A 15,012-nucleotide genomic window follows, 5' to 3' on the forward strand; every position below is an offset into this window, starting at 1 on the left:
CCCAGTTACAATTCTACAGCTACTGTTTTATAATCCAGGCATGATTTATGAGGAGGCAAAATTTATCGCTGGGATTAAAACTGTAGTATGCAGGATGTTGGAGCAGAGACCTATCAGCCTACAATGGCAAAAAATATCTGGAGTTTGGAGAGCTCTCTAATTAACTTTTATGATAAATAGAGTCAAAATCTACTGGAATCATAAATACTCATGAATGCATCTGAGGAACTGAGGTGCAGGTCACCCTAGCGGGCTCCTAGTTAAGTGATTTTTCCCACCAGCAAGAAAGCGATTCAAGTGATTGTTCTCCCACCATCAATGCTCCAGGGAAGAATGGAGCAAAAGGAAGCTGGGCCCTGCTCGCTCCCTTCAAAACAAGTGACTTCTCACCCCGTTCTCGCCGCCAATGAGGTGGACTTCGTCCACAATGAAGAGGTTGACGTTCTGTACATTTTTACGCTGCTTCCATCGCCGGGACAGGATGTCCCACTTTTCCGGGGTGCTGATGATGATGTTGCCCTTGCCCAGCAACTTCAGGTCCGTGCTGGTCTCCCCCGTCAGCAGGACGACTTTGAGAAGCTGCTCTTGGAACTTCTCATACCAGTCCAGGAAGATCTGCCTCAGAGAAGGGAGAAGAGGGAGATGAGGACGCCCACAGAGATCCTCCAGCTCAAACCTCTGCTAGCTTGGCCTCTTCTAGGCTCGCCAATCCCCCCCCCTTTTCACATCTGCTGAGACTCTCTGTAGAAACAAGGGTGAGGGACCCCAGCCCTTCATGACTTGTGGACTTCAACTCCCAGAATTCCTAAGCCAACATGGGGAACGATGGCCCCTTCATGACTTGTGGACTTCAACTCCCAGAATTCCTGAACCAACATAGGGAACGATCGCCCCTTTATGACTTGTGGACTTCAACTCCCAGAATTCCTGAGCCAACATGGGGAACGATGGCCCCTTCATGACTTGTGGACTTCAACTCCCAGAATTCCTGAACCAACATGGGGAACGATGGCCCCTTCATGACTTGTGGACTTCAACTCCCAGAATTCCTGAGCCAACATGGGGAACGATGGCCCCTTCATGACTTGTGGATTTCAACTCCCAGAATTCCTGAACCAACATGGGGAACGATGGCCCCTTCATGACTTGTGGACTTCAACTCCCAGAATTCCTGAGGCAACATGGGGAACAATGGCCCCTTTATGACTTGTGGACTTCAACTCCCAGAATTCCTGAGCCAACATGGGGAACGATGGCCCCTTCATGACTTGTGGACTTCAACTCCCAGAATTCCTGAGCCAACATGGGGAACGATGGCCCCTTCATGACCTGTGGACTTCAACTCCCAGAATTCCTGAGCCAGCCATGTTAGCTCAGGAGTTCTGGGAGTCGAAGTCCACAATTCACAAAAAGGCCAGTGTTCCCCACCCCTGATGTAGGGGCAGCAACCTGCATTGAGCTCTGATCTGTTCGCTTCCTTGGGAAGAGCAGACTCAGAAAAAAATCCGGCAAGCTGGGAGGGAGATCGGCACCTGCTCAGCGAGAGCCTCCATGGGAGTGATGTAGACGCAGCGGCCTTCCACGTTCTGCAGCAGCATCCTCAGGATGGCAAACTCAGCGCAGATGGTCTTCCCGCTGCCCGTTGGCGCACCCACAAAGACATTTTCATCGCTGTTGTAGACCGTGTTGAACACTAGACATGGAAGAAGAGACAGGCTGGCTTCCTTATCTGTTTTTTTTTTTAGTTCCTGGTGGCTCTTGTTTATTAAGACATCCCTGTGTTGTATTTGCAAAGGCATGCAATCTCCTGGAAGCTCTCCATGCCCAAATAAATACATTTTTGGGTGGGAGGCAGAGGTGGGTATTCAGCCGGTTCTGACCAGTTCTGGAGAACCAGTAGCAGAAATGTTGAGTAGTTTGGAGAACCGGTCAATCCCACCTCTGACTGGCCCCGCCAACCCCATCTATTCTCTGCCTCCCATTGAGTCCCAGCTGATTGGCTGGGTCTCCTTTGGTTGCCCTGCCCAGGAGAATAGAGCTGGAAAGCAGGTTAGTGGGGTGCGGAGAAATAGAATTCTTTATTGTCCAGGTGTGATTGGACACACAAGGAATTTGTCTTGATGCAAATACTCTCAGTGGACATAAAAGAAAAGATACATTCATCAAAAGTCAAGAATCATCAGGTACAACACTAAATAATCGTCATAGGGTACAATAGAATAGAATAGAATAGAATAGAATAGAATAGAATAGAATAGAATAGAATAGAATAGAATAGAATAGAATAGAATAGAATAGAATAGAATAGAATAGAATTCTTTATTGGCCAAGTGTGATTGGACACACAAGGAATTTGTCTTGGTGCAAATGCTCTCAGTGTACATAAAAGAAAACATACATTTGGTCAAGAGTCAAGAATCATCAGGTACGACACTTAATAATAATCATAGAGTACAATAAGAATAGGATAGGATAGGATAGGATAGGATAGGATAGGATAGGATAGAATAGAATAGAATAGAATAGAATAGAATAGAATAGAATAGAACAGAACAGAACAGAATTCTTTATTGGCCAAGTGTGATTGGACACCCAAGGAATTTCCCTTGGTGGAAATGCTCTCAGTGTACATAAAAGAAAACATACATTTGGTCAAGAGTCAAGAATCATCAGGTGCGACACTTAATAATAATCATAGAGTACAATAAGAATAGGATAGGATAGGATAGGATAGGATAGGATAGGATAGAATAGAATAGAATAGAATAGAATAGAATAGAATAGAATAGAACAGAACAGAACAGAATTCTTTATTGGCCAAGTGTGATTGGACACCCAAGGAATTTCCCTTGGTGGAAATGCTCTCAGTGTACATAAAAGAAAACATACATTTGGTCAAGAGTCAAGAATCATCAGGTGCGACACTTAACGATAGTCACGGGGTACAATAAGCAATCAAAGGGAATGGGGATTTTGCAGTGGCCTTTCCCTGCCACACCCACCAAGCCACACCATGCCCTCCAAGCCACGCCCACAGAACCGGTAGTCAAAACTACGTTGAATCCCCCCACTGGCACCGGGAGGGCCCTCCCCTGACCCCCCCGCGATGCTGACCTTGGGTCTGGATGGGATTGAAGAAGGGGAACTTGTCCTGGTAGAGGCCCTCAAAGGCGCTGTTCCTCAGCGCAGAGACCGGCAGGGGCTGCAAGTCCAGCAGTTCCGTGGGAGGAGGGTACTTCTCTGGCAGGATTAAGTGTCGGAAGGAGACTGGCAGTTGCGTCTCGCAGGCTGGAGTGAGCAAGCAGACAAACACACCTGAGGAACGGGGACACCTGGAGACCCCCCCCCCCGGGGCACCAAGAGGCTGAGGAGAAAAACCCGAAGCAGCTCTCCACGTTTCGCTCTTGCTGGGGACCGGTCTCCCTTTATTTTCATTTTGTTTTTTAATATATGGTTTTATTTTGATCCATAAACATTTTGAACACAGTGTACTGCCAGGGCATATCATTTACGAAAAAGCAAAAGAAAAAACAAACAAACAGAAATATCAACATATATACTAGTAACAATGGTGATAGTGTAACAAAATAATTTTAGCTGAGTTTTTTTGTATTAGCTTATTTATAGTTCTATGACTTATCTCAACATGTTTCTAATTGTCAACCCTCTTTGTATTTAATTCTCACATAACGATCATCTTTCTTCATCTAATTTCTGCCTCTTATCTCTAGCCACTCGTAAAATCTATTCCAGGTTCAGTAATATTCTGTGTCTTCTGTGCCTTTATTTTTAATGTCAATCTATCCATCTCTGCACAGTCAAGTATTTTCCGTATTACATCCTCATCGGATGGGGTGTTCTCGTTTCTCCAATGTTGTGCAAATATAGTCCTTGCAGCTGTCAATACATGCAAAATTCAATATACAGTTCCCTTTGTCATAGCCTTCTGGCATTATACCCAACAAAAATATTCCTGGTTTCCAGTCTAAGTGTTCCTTAATTATCTTTTCCAACCTTAACCAGCTCTCCACGTTTCTCTCTTGCTGGGGGGCGGGGGGGCTGGTCTCCTTTGGAGGAGAGAGACAACCATTTAGAAATCCTGAGCAGTGTTTCAATCTGGCTGCCTCTGCAGGAGAGCCAAATGATGCCATGTGGCTCGTTAAGTTATCACACAGGTTGTTATCCGTCGTGCAACGTTACCTGGGGGTGTCGTTGTGGTTTGTACCGGACACCCTACTGGCTCCAAATAACCTTCAGGAGCGCAACAGACAATAGCAACAACAATCCAGACTGGACTGATTATTTCTGCCTCCTTTACACTCCTCATGGGCTCTGATTTGTAACTGTACATAAAGTGTAAATTATTCTTTTTTCCGTTTTTTAAGTATATGGCTCTTGAATCGGTGCTAAACTAAACTTTTAAACATGTTTTCTGAGGTGTTGTATTTATGTGAGCTGTTTTGGACCCAGGTTCACAATGGAAAAACAAGAATTAAAAGAAAACCTGGGGGAGTCAACCTTGAGCCGGTGAGATTCGAACTGCCGAACGGAAGACAGTGAGCAGAGTCAGCCTGCAGTACCGCGTTCTCACCACTGCGCCACCACAGCTGTTATGAAATACCAAACTGGGCTGACTTTCTGCAAGGAAATGCTTATGCGCAGATAAAGACGCCTTCACAACGCATTCTCCCCACATCGCTGTTCCCAGCAAGGAAAGCATAAATCTCTTCGCCCAACCTCTCCAGGGACTTACAAAGCCAGCGATCGGAGACCACCCGGATGAAGTACTGCGGAGGGAGAGGCTCAAAAACGGGCACGAAGAAGGTGATGAGGTGCTCGTCCTGAGCGTACTTGGCCTTCAGAAGGAAATACTCGTGGTGGAGGATCACCTCGCTGTCCACGTCTTCCACCAAAATCCAGAAGGCTTCCGAGGAACCGTGGACCTGCCCCCCACCACAAAAAAAAAAGAGAGATGGGATCGTAACCGAGGAAGCAAGGAGAGCCACCCAACCAAGACTGAAGGGAGTTTCTCCACCATGAAAGGCCATCCTCAAGTGACCCTCACATCCCACCTCCTCAACGTTACCCGAGATGGTTCCGGCGGATTTCATGATGGCCCGTTTACCTTCTCATCCCACTGGAAATCAGGAGTAATCGTTAGCTCCACTTTCAGAGTAGACCTGGTGATGGGTTGCAAGTGGACAGACAGCTCCAGTTTGGGGAACAGGTGGACGTACTTGTGGATTGTCTTCCCCATCTTGGGCATCCGAATGAGCTCTCCTGCAGAAGGAGAGAGTATTGGTCAAAGAGGAGGAGAAGCGGACCTTCTCGGGTGTCAAAAGTTCCGACTGACGGACCCAACCCAGCAAGCACCATCACTTAAATGCAAAACTTTATGGATCACATCATTTCGGCGCAGAATGAAAGCAAAACCAGCTCTGGCTAATTCCCGCGCAACTCAATATAATTGAAGTACAGAATCTTCCCTCCTTCCAATTCGTATGAGTCACAGGGTCCAATTAAATGTCACGATATTGTTGTGAGAAGATGCCTGGAAGGTCTGGCAAACCCCTGCTGAAGTGACCTTGGTTCTCATCAGTGCTTGATGGTTATGATCCACATTCCAATTCCCCCTTCCTTCCCCCCAACAGGTCAAGCTAAGCAGCAGTAAAAGCGAAAGCAGTTTGAGTAAGCTTCGAATCTTGACCGCAGGGCTGGGTATTCCCTATGGCTGGGTTCACACATCGTGGTAAGTTTTTTGCATTATTCAGGTTAAACACGCCATGTGAAACCGGTCACTGGGTTTATTAATCTTGGCTTATGGCTTACAATGTCAATGTGACCTTAGGCATTTTTTAGTTTACCCAACAACTCATTTTTCAATGCAAGGTCAAGTCTTCGTGTGTCACTTCAAACACAATTTGAACACTGAACCGAATTGCCACGAGTTAATCTTTTGAGATACTTTTGGCCTGGGCGACTGAGTCTTCATTTGCAACATCAAACACCAGTTTGTATTTGTGTATTCGAATGGTCTTCAGGAGTTTACTGTTTTAATTTATTTACTTTACTTAGAAATATTAAATTAATTACAAATTTTAGATACTTTTGACCTGGGTGATTGAGTCTTCGTTTACATAATCACACACTGATTTGCATTCAAACGGTCTTTAGGAGTTTACTGTTTTAATGTATTTACTTAAAAAATATCAAATTAATTACAAATTCTATTTATTGCAACGACCTACATAATACGTGGCCACATTTCTTAGCTCCTCACTGGTCAAAGTTTTTGCTTTCTTCCAATTCAGCCGTAATCTGAGCATTTCATTCAGGATCAAAGATGCGCACTCCACTCGGTGGCGATACAAAACTGAGCAACGCACCCATTGCAAAGGGATACAGTACCTTCCCCAATTCACACCCCTCCCCTCCCTGAGATACCGCAGTTCTCCTCACTGACCTATTTCGTTGTGATTCAGGTCATAGAGCCGCTCAAACGGGAAGTTTTTCTTCTCGATCTTCTTCACCACCTCTTCGGGCAGCTTCCTGAACTGACGGAGGGGGCACATGGACTGCCACCTGGAGGAACAAGACGGCGGCTGTTCAGGATCCAGAGCCATCATAGTTGGCATCTCTAGGAACGGCATCTCAAACTGGGAATCGGTGCAGGGAGCTGGTCTAACTTCACTATTGCACCTCTCAAGATTCAAGCCTCAATCATGGCTAGAAAAAGCAAAATACTAGAAGAGTCGTGGCTAACCTTCTTGGGCTCCTGGGCCGAAAATTGTGTGTGCGCCCCCTACACACACGCAGGTAATCCCCCTTATCTGCACTGCACCTCACAGCTGATTTTCAGCTGATTTTCAGCTTGAGGAAGGCTTCTGCGGGCTTTTCAGGCCAAAAACTAGGCCTGTTTTGTCACTTCCGGTATTTCCGGAAAAAACAGGAAGTGATGAAACGGGCCTAGTTTTTGGCCTGCAAAGCCTGCAGAAGCCTTCCTCAAACCTCTGGGAATCCGGAAAAGGCCTCAAAACGGGCCGAAAATCAGGTGTGAGGCACGCGCATGCGCAGTGAGGTAAGTTTGCCTAGAATTTGCGTGCCAGCGCAAATGGCTCTGCATGCCACCTGTGGCACACGTGCCATAGGTTCGCCGTCCCGGTACTAGAAGGTTGCATTTTACTTCCTTTCATCTGGCTGAACCTTCTATTTTTACTTGCAGAAAAGTGGCCTTTTGTGAGGGCTGGGAGACCCAATTTTGCTCATTCGCAAAAGACTTCGTAATTTTACTATCTTGGTGAGATGGGCATGTTCCTTGTACATGCTTGTGTGTGTGCAAAAACGGAACATTGTCCTCTCAACGTAGCATGTGGGAACTACACCGTTGCAGTCACATTTCTGGTTTTGTTGTGGTCCACCGGCAGCAGGTGCAGACGGCTGAGTTCTCGGAGAGCGAGGACTTGGATGAGGGGCCTGCGTGGGATGCAGGGATGGAGTCAGAACCATCAGGGAGTGGAGTGCTGCCTTCGGAGATGGTGGGGGCTGGCAGCAGTGAGGAAGAGGCCCCCGAGGAGCCTGTGCCCAGTGCGCATGCACGCAGGGATGATCGAAGGAAAGAGCAGCTGCAGCAGCACGGGCAACTCGGGAGTGAGGCTGCAAGGTAATGGCCCCTCCCTTAAGGGATAAAAGCCAGCCTGAGAGACCGGGATTCTTTGCAGGAAGCAAAGAAGTTTTTGCATTTCAAGCCTTGTGGAAGTTCGGACTATCTTGGTTGGCGTTTGGAGACTCTTTGTGTTTGGAATATTTCTTAGTAACTTAATCTAGTGTTCTTGGCAGCTTTGCACAACCTTGGAAAGCCTCGTTCTTATCAGAGACAATTCGTTTTCGTAGCTTTTTAACCATGAATGAATGGAATTCCGCAGAGAGGCATTAAAAGGTTTTGCTTTTATCTCTGTTTGGTGTTTGTTTACTTGGAACAAAGTTTGGGTCAGAAGAGGTTTTTCTCACAAGATCTCTTTGGAAACAGAGGCGCTTATTAGAATATTTAAACGGTTTCTAGGATATTCTGACATAAGACACCCACATCTCCACAACTTCTATGCCCGATCCCCTCCTTTCTCCACATTAACCCTATTAAACACTGTTGAAAAATTGTTACAATTCCGGCAGTATTTACATTTCCCTTATGTTCTTCCCCAAACACAGAGACAGAATTCAGGAAGCCAGGACACAAATGATCACAAGTAAATTTTAGCCAGATGCATCATTTGTGGGAAATGATTTGTATATATTCCTTTTTTGAAGTTTAACATACAGTACGTTTCCTATCTTAATCCTTAAGCCCCGTTTCAAACAACCTAATTATAGTAATAGTTTACAAGGAGCTAAACTTATTTCTGAAGATACATGCATAGAAACAAAACTATACAATAGGAAGAGGACTATGACTGGTTAGAAGTGACAGAAAATATAGAAAAATGAAGAGAAGCCGCCTTACATTCGCTTGTCAATCATCTTGCAAAGGTTGAGGGTCTTGTCGGTGAGCTGTGCCCAGCCATGGTTAAGGACAATCTCAAAGATGGCACGCATGAGCCTCCCAGCAGACTAAGAATACAAAATGAGAGTGTCAATTTCAACACACAACAGGTACCTAGAGAAAGAGGAAAATACTGGGCATCCCATCCCAGAGAGCTTTTAATTTCCTGACAAGCGAAAGAACCATCACCTTCTGAATCCTAATGTCAACTCATAAAATATTTCTATGGTCTTTTACAGTTGCCAATAGAAAGGGAGGGGGGGAGTAATGAGGCAGCTTGCAAACCAAAACTCCATAAATGTTTTTCAAAGATAAGTTTCTAGGTGACTGAAGTTTCTGCCCTGCAAAATGCTTACTGAAGAGTATGATTGATGACTCTTGGCTATGGATGTGTCCCATTGGAGAATATGAATTATGATACACCCGGGGGGGAAACCAGGGTCGAGGGTGACAAGGAATGATGTGCCTCAGAGTTGGCTACACCCAGGTAGCACCGGCATGTCTACTCCTAATAAATCTTCTTTGAGCTTTGAAAATCATGATTTAAATGGAGGTTACTACCGGGAGCCCTGACACTCCCAATTCCATGAGGATCAGATTGTGGTGGCATTCCTACCTCCCCTAACTCCCTCAACCGTATAACTTTGGACAACCAAGAGGTGGAGCAGACAAACTGGACTCTAGTCCACCAAGGGCGTTATGGTTTTTAATATTTCACGAAATGTTGGGGGTGGGATGGGGGGAGGAATCTTCAGGTTCCACAAGGATCCGGTAACCCTGGGAGAATCTTCTCCAGCATGAGGGTAGCGACACCCAAAGATGGAGGCATCAAATTACCTCAGAACTGCGGCTCACCTGAGTGACGTAGACCATGTCAGCCATGAGGGCGAAGCCTTCTAGCTTCAGTTGAGATATAAAGGCTTGGAGGAGCACGTTGATCTAGGAGAGAAAGCGAACTTAAGCACCCTCCAAAGCAGGGGTCTCCAACCTTGGCTACTTTTAAGACTTGTGGACTTCATCTCCCAGAGTTCCTCAGCCTCTCCAACCTTGGCTCCTTTAAAACTTGGGAGACTTCAATTCCCAGAATTCCTCAGCCAGCTTTGCAAAGGCTTCCCTCGAGGCCGCAGAAAGGCGAAAAAGGCCTCAAATGGGCCAGAAATCAGCTGGGAGGTGTCCACATGTGCAGTGCAGATAAGTTTGGCTTGGTGCTCACATGCCCACACAATCAGCTACGCGTGCCACCTGTGCCACACGTGCCCTAGGTTCACCATCACGGTTCTAGGTACTTGGCGACGCGTATGAATAGGCATATGCACTGTAAAAGTTAAGCAAATCCAGGCAGGGCTTGGAGGAACCTACCTTGGCGCTTGGCTCCTCGATGCTCTCTTTCACTGGAATTGGGACCCTCTCCAGTAGTTTCTGAAGCTCCAGTTTCTCTTCCTGCAAAGATGAGGAGAGGGGGGGGAAATTGAAAAGTGAGTCACTTCTGCCACGCTAGAGTCGAAAGAGCAAAAAAGCGAACAAGCAAAAAGAGTTTTATTTTTATTAGGATTCCGTCAACTGGACTCACTGCATAAAGATAAAAGAAGGTGGAGTTCAGAATTTAGTTCCAAAAGGACTAGAAAGGAGCTTTTCTGAACCACTTTTGAATAAAGTTTCTTCATTTCAACGGTATAATTTGGCTGCAATCTACGAATCCGTTGGCTTAAGGTGATGGGTGAATTACTGCAAATCATCCATACTTCTACTACCCATGTTAAGTCAATCGATACCAAAGCTAAAAGGGCAGCAACAAAGGGCTTGCAAGCTAAAAATTGTGGCTAGATTCTATAAAATAAAAAATAAAAAATGAAAGGACCGTGAGTTTCTGAGAAAAGTGAAGAGAATAGCTAGAATGCCAGATATTGAGGAATGAGTTTAGTTTAGTTTAGTTTATTGTCCTTGCATCTTGTACAATGAAATCAAACACCATCTTCAGTGCACATCATGACCATGAAAATAAAAACAAACACACACCCTTCACACTCCACACATTGAATTGAAACCCCTGATATTGTACCAACACTGCACTATACAGCAGAATTCAAAAGAGCTATTGCCCTGGGATAGCTGTTTTTCAGCCTATTTGTCCTTGTTTTTATTATCCGGTACCGTCTGCCAGATAGTAATAGTTCAAAAAAAGGGGGTTCCCAGGATGAGATGGATCTTTGAGAATGTTTTGAACTTTCTTAAGGCAGCGGGAGCTACAAAGCTCTTCCAAGGAGGGGAGAGGGCAACCCAGGATCCTCTGGACAATGACATTAACCCTCTGGAGTGCTTTCCGATCTGCCCCTGTGCAGTTGGCAAATCCTACACAGGTGTGCAGTAAGTTAAGATACTCTCTATGGTGCAGCAGCAGAAGGTCCCCAGCAGTTTTCCATTCGGTTGCTGTTTCCTGAGAAGCCTCAGGTAGTCTAATCTCTGCTGGGCCCCTTTGACCGGTGCTGCAATGTGAGCCCCCCAGGTCAGGTCCTCTTTTAGGGTAACACCCAGACACTTAAAACTGGCCACTTGCTCCACTCGGTCTCCGTTGATAAGCAAGGGCTGGATGTTCCTTCTATAGTCCACTATAAGGTCTTATTGGTGTTGAGGACCAATAAGTTGAGTGCCTTTATTTTTATGAAGTTGAGCTAAGCAACAATAGTATCGGTGTTAATATTCCAAAAACTATTTTAATCCCTGAAAGATGAAAAACAAGCAGAGAAACTAAGACACTAATATTCTCCTCCTTCCCCTGATAAAAGCAAGGATTTGGAGAAAGCAAGTCTTGACGTGACTGTCCTGGAAGGAAATGCCGCCTCCGACTTCCTACCTCTCTCACGGTAATGTTCTTGAACTCGGAGGACAAGGAGAAGACGCGGAAGAGCTCAATCTCACTCAAGGTGGGCTTGAGTAGCTGGTTGTAGGTCTGTATGGTATCGTTGGTGATGTAATAGTGGCTGGCGATGCGGCCCAGCTCAGTCACCTGCGGAGGGAGAAGAACGACGGGGGAAAGACCAGCTAAGACGGGGAGAAGGAAGAATCCACCGTAGGCAGAGCTATTGGGCATTGTAGTGTGGCTGTTCTAAAGCCACGGGAGCTGGTAGTAATCAGGTGAAAGGGTTGATGGCTCTGCAACCCAACAAGACAGACACAGACTGCGGAGGATAATTAGGACTGCAGGAAAAACAATTACTACCAACCTGCCTTCAATTGAGGACCTGTATCCTGCACAAGTCAAAAAGAGGGCTCTGAAAATATCTATAGACCCCCCACCTCCTGGACATAAACTGTGTCAACTCCCACCTTCAAAATGACATTATAGAGCACTGCACACCAGAACAACTAGACACAAGGAGTTTTTTCCTCAATGCCATCACTCTGCTAAACAACTCATTCCCACAACTGTGTCAAGCTATTTAGTAAGACTGTATTACTATTATTCTTCTCATCTTTCCTATTACCTGTCTCCTTTTCTACTTATGACTATAACTTGGTTGCTGGTATCTTTACAATTTATATTGTTTTATTTCATTTCCTAGTATGATTTATGTTGCTTGCTTATTTGGTATCTATCCTGTGTCTATTACTAAGTGTTGTATCTTATGATTCATGATGAATGTATTTTTATGACTACGATCATGATTCATCACTTACAGCTTTTATGTACAGAGAGCTTATGCATTGTAGAGAAATTCCTTGTGTGTCCACACTTGGCCAATAAAGAATTCAATTCAATTCTATTCTATTCTATTGTTAGTTTTGTGTGGATACTTTGGGCCTCATACATAACAGCAATAGCACTTAGACTTGTATACCACTTCGCAATGTTTTACGGTACTAAGTGGTTTACAACATCAGCATACAGGAACCTCGGTGGCGCAGTGGTTAGAGTGCAGTACTGCAAGCTACTCCTACTGCTATTTGGCAAAATGAATCCCACCAGGCTCAAGGTTGACTCAGCCTTCCGTCCTTCCGAGGTGGGTCAAATGAGGACCCAGATTGTTGGGGGCAAGAGGCTGACTCTATAAACCGCTTTGAGAGGGCTGTAAAGTGCTGTGAAGTGGTATATAAGTGCTATTTCTATATTGCCCCCTTTTTTATTTCACCGACCTCGGAAGGATGGAAAGCTGAGTCAACCTTGAGCCGGTCAGAATCGAACTCCTGGCTGTGGGCAGAGTTAGCCTGCAATACTGCCTTTTAACCACAGTGCCATCACGGCTCTTCACCAATCACCAACACCGGGGATTATTTATGGCCAGGCCATTAACAGACGCTGATGGCATTTGGTTCAGGCAAAGTAACCTGGACATCTCTGTACTAACCTGGAAATTCCCCGTCTTCTTATCATATTTGACTAAGTTGTTTTTGTCCAGCATCAGGGCTGCTGTGTGCACCAGGTCTAGTCGGCGCTGGTCCAACAATGGGTCTCCTTTCATGTCGTCGTGGGAGATGCCGTAGAGATTGGGAGACCTCAGCATCCGTATGTAGAGGTAAGTGTAGCCAAGCCAGTTCACTGCATCCTGCAACAGCCCAAAGAGGAAGCACAGGGAAGTGCTATTAGTCTCTGAAAAGCTACAAGGACAGGGGAATGAAACGGCTTCTGCAGCCTTTTGGTGAGCAATATCTACATCCATCTTTGGTATGTAGATGTGGTTTATCTCTATGTGTCTGCTGATGTCACTGATGTCACGGTGTGTAATTGTTACTCAGCTCCATCCTAACCATTCATTTATTTATTAAAACTGTAGCCTGCTGTTGGTTCCATATGGGATAGCTTACTAAGTGGCACACAAGTGCACAACCTCCTTTTCTTACTTCATGTCTGTCATGCCCCTGTCGGAGTCTGAATCCGAGGAGGAAGACGGACAGCTAACAGGGAGCGGGAGTGTGGCTCCGTTGGCTGTGGAAGGGCAAAGTCTGGCTGGGCAGAGCAGGGAAGAGATAGAACAAGGGAGATAGTTCAGAGGAAGACCCAGGCCCACCCCCTCTTCATCCTAGGCCACGCAGGGAGAAACGGAGAAGAGAGCAACGTGGGTTGCATGGCTTATGGGGGAAGAAAGGGCCCTGATTCCATTCCCTTTTTTAGGCACAGCTGGGAAGAGAGTTTAAAATAAATGCAGCTGCTGGGAGTAAACGTAAGTTTATCTTATGTTGACTTTGGTTATCTCTATTCCTGGCGTCTTCCCAACCATGTGAGTTTTGCGGTGCATTCAAGCCTGAGATTCTTGCTTCTGCCCTGCCAAACTAATTACTGCAGTTTGGGTTGCTTGGACTTTAAGTTACAGTTTGTGTTGCTCATATCTTGGACTTAATTTTTGGCAGTCAAAGGCTGTTCCTGGGAGAGGTTTTCTCCAGCCAGAAGGTAACCAGGACATCGGGGGCAAAGTTGGAGCTAATAAAGGGACTCTTATTGCTTATCTGACTGTGTTGCCTTTGTGCCACGCCTCTTTGGGTCATCGCAATGTCTATAATGTCCGAAGGCTGCCAACCTCGGAACTATTTCCAAACACGAACCGGATATGGGCACCCCGTCCTCACCTTGGCATTCTGGACGTTTCCCAGCACAATCTCTGCATTGAGCATATCGGGGAGCCTGGCCACCATCTGGCTCTCGATGGGAAGCTGCTGGTTGAGAAGAGAGAGGTAGTACTGCAGCTCGCCGTGGGACGTGATCAGGATACCTTCGCCCTTCGTGTCATACTGAGGCCTTCCAGCACGACCCAACATCTAAACAAAACACATCACACGTCTTGAGATACAAGCATAGGATCCGATACAGAGTCTCAAGTTTCTTGTGATGAGAAAGAATGCTGGTCTGGATACTTAAATGCCCTGCGTTAGTGGAGTGCCCAACTGGGGAGCGGGATTTTACCTGCAAGATGTCCAGGGCACCCAGCTCAGTCCAGCGTCCTTTCTCAGGACTGTAAATCTGTGTCCCTTTGATGATGACCGTGTGAGCAGGGAGGTTAACACCCCAAGCCAAGGTTGCAGTGGAGACCAGAACCTGCAAGAGAAGGATTAGATCTCATCCCGTGTCTAATATTTCCGTAAAAGTGCAATATCAGCAAAAGCCTAATTATACAGCATACAGGTCCTTCCATGGAGGACCTGTATATCCTGCATGAGTCACAAAGAGGGCTGTGAAAACATTTACAGACCCCTCACATCCCGGACATAAACTGTTTCAACTCCTTCCCTCAAAACGACGCTATAGAGCCCTGCACACCAGGACAACTAGATATAAGGGGAGTTTTTCCCCTCTGCTAAACAAGTAATTCCCTCAACACTGTCCAACTATTTACTAAGACTGTATTACTATTATTCTTCTCACCCTTTCTATTACCTATCGCCTCCCACTTATGACTATAACCTTGTTGCTTGTATCTCTACAATTTATATTGTTTTATTAGTGTGGTGTTGATTTCTTATTTAGTAACCTATGACTATCGCTAAAT

At 45.7% G+C, this 15,012-nt stretch overlaps 1 protein-coding gene across 1 annotated transcript in view; it reads right to left on the reverse strand.

The window, feature by feature from the left end:
- SNRNP200 (small nuclear ribonucleoprotein U5 subunit 200) overlaps window positions 1-15,012 on the reverse strand; it is a 52,496-nt gene that overhangs the window by 15,944 nt on the left and 21,540 nt on the right. Inside the window, exons 19-31 of the mRNA XM_087969891.1 lie at window positions 14,430-14,561; window positions 14,096-14,284; window positions 12,880-13,077; window positions 11,388-11,540; window positions 9,896-9,976; window positions 9,392-9,475; window positions 8,498-8,604; window positions 6,464-6,582; window positions 5,126-5,280; window positions 4,754-4,943; window positions 3,115-3,288; window positions 1,533-1,693; window positions 391-615 (exon numbers count right to left, since the gene is read on the reverse strand). Of these exons, the coding sequence (XP_087826017.1) occupies window positions 391-615; window positions 1,533-1,693; window positions 3,115-3,288; window positions 4,754-4,943; window positions 5,126-5,280; window positions 6,464-6,582; window positions 8,498-8,604; window positions 9,392-9,475; window positions 9,896-9,976; window positions 11,388-11,540; window positions 12,880-13,077; window positions 14,096-14,284; window positions 14,430-14,561 (1,968 nt within the window). The remainder of the gene's footprint in view (window positions 1-390; window positions 616-1,532; window positions 1,694-3,114; window positions 3,289-4,753; window positions 4,944-5,125; window positions 5,281-6,463; window positions 6,583-8,497; window positions 8,605-9,391; window positions 9,476-9,895; window positions 9,977-11,387; window positions 11,541-12,879; window positions 13,078-14,095; window positions 14,285-14,429; window positions 14,562-15,012) is intronic.

This window comes from Notechis scutatus, chromosome 7, assembly GCF_049901735.1.
Source record: "Notechis scutatus isolate UNSWTSFEM ecotype Mainland chromosome 7, rNotScu1.2, whole genome shotgun sequence".
Lineage (NCBI taxonomy): Eukaryota > Metazoa > Chordata > Lepidosauria > Squamata > Elapidae > Notechis > Notechis scutatus.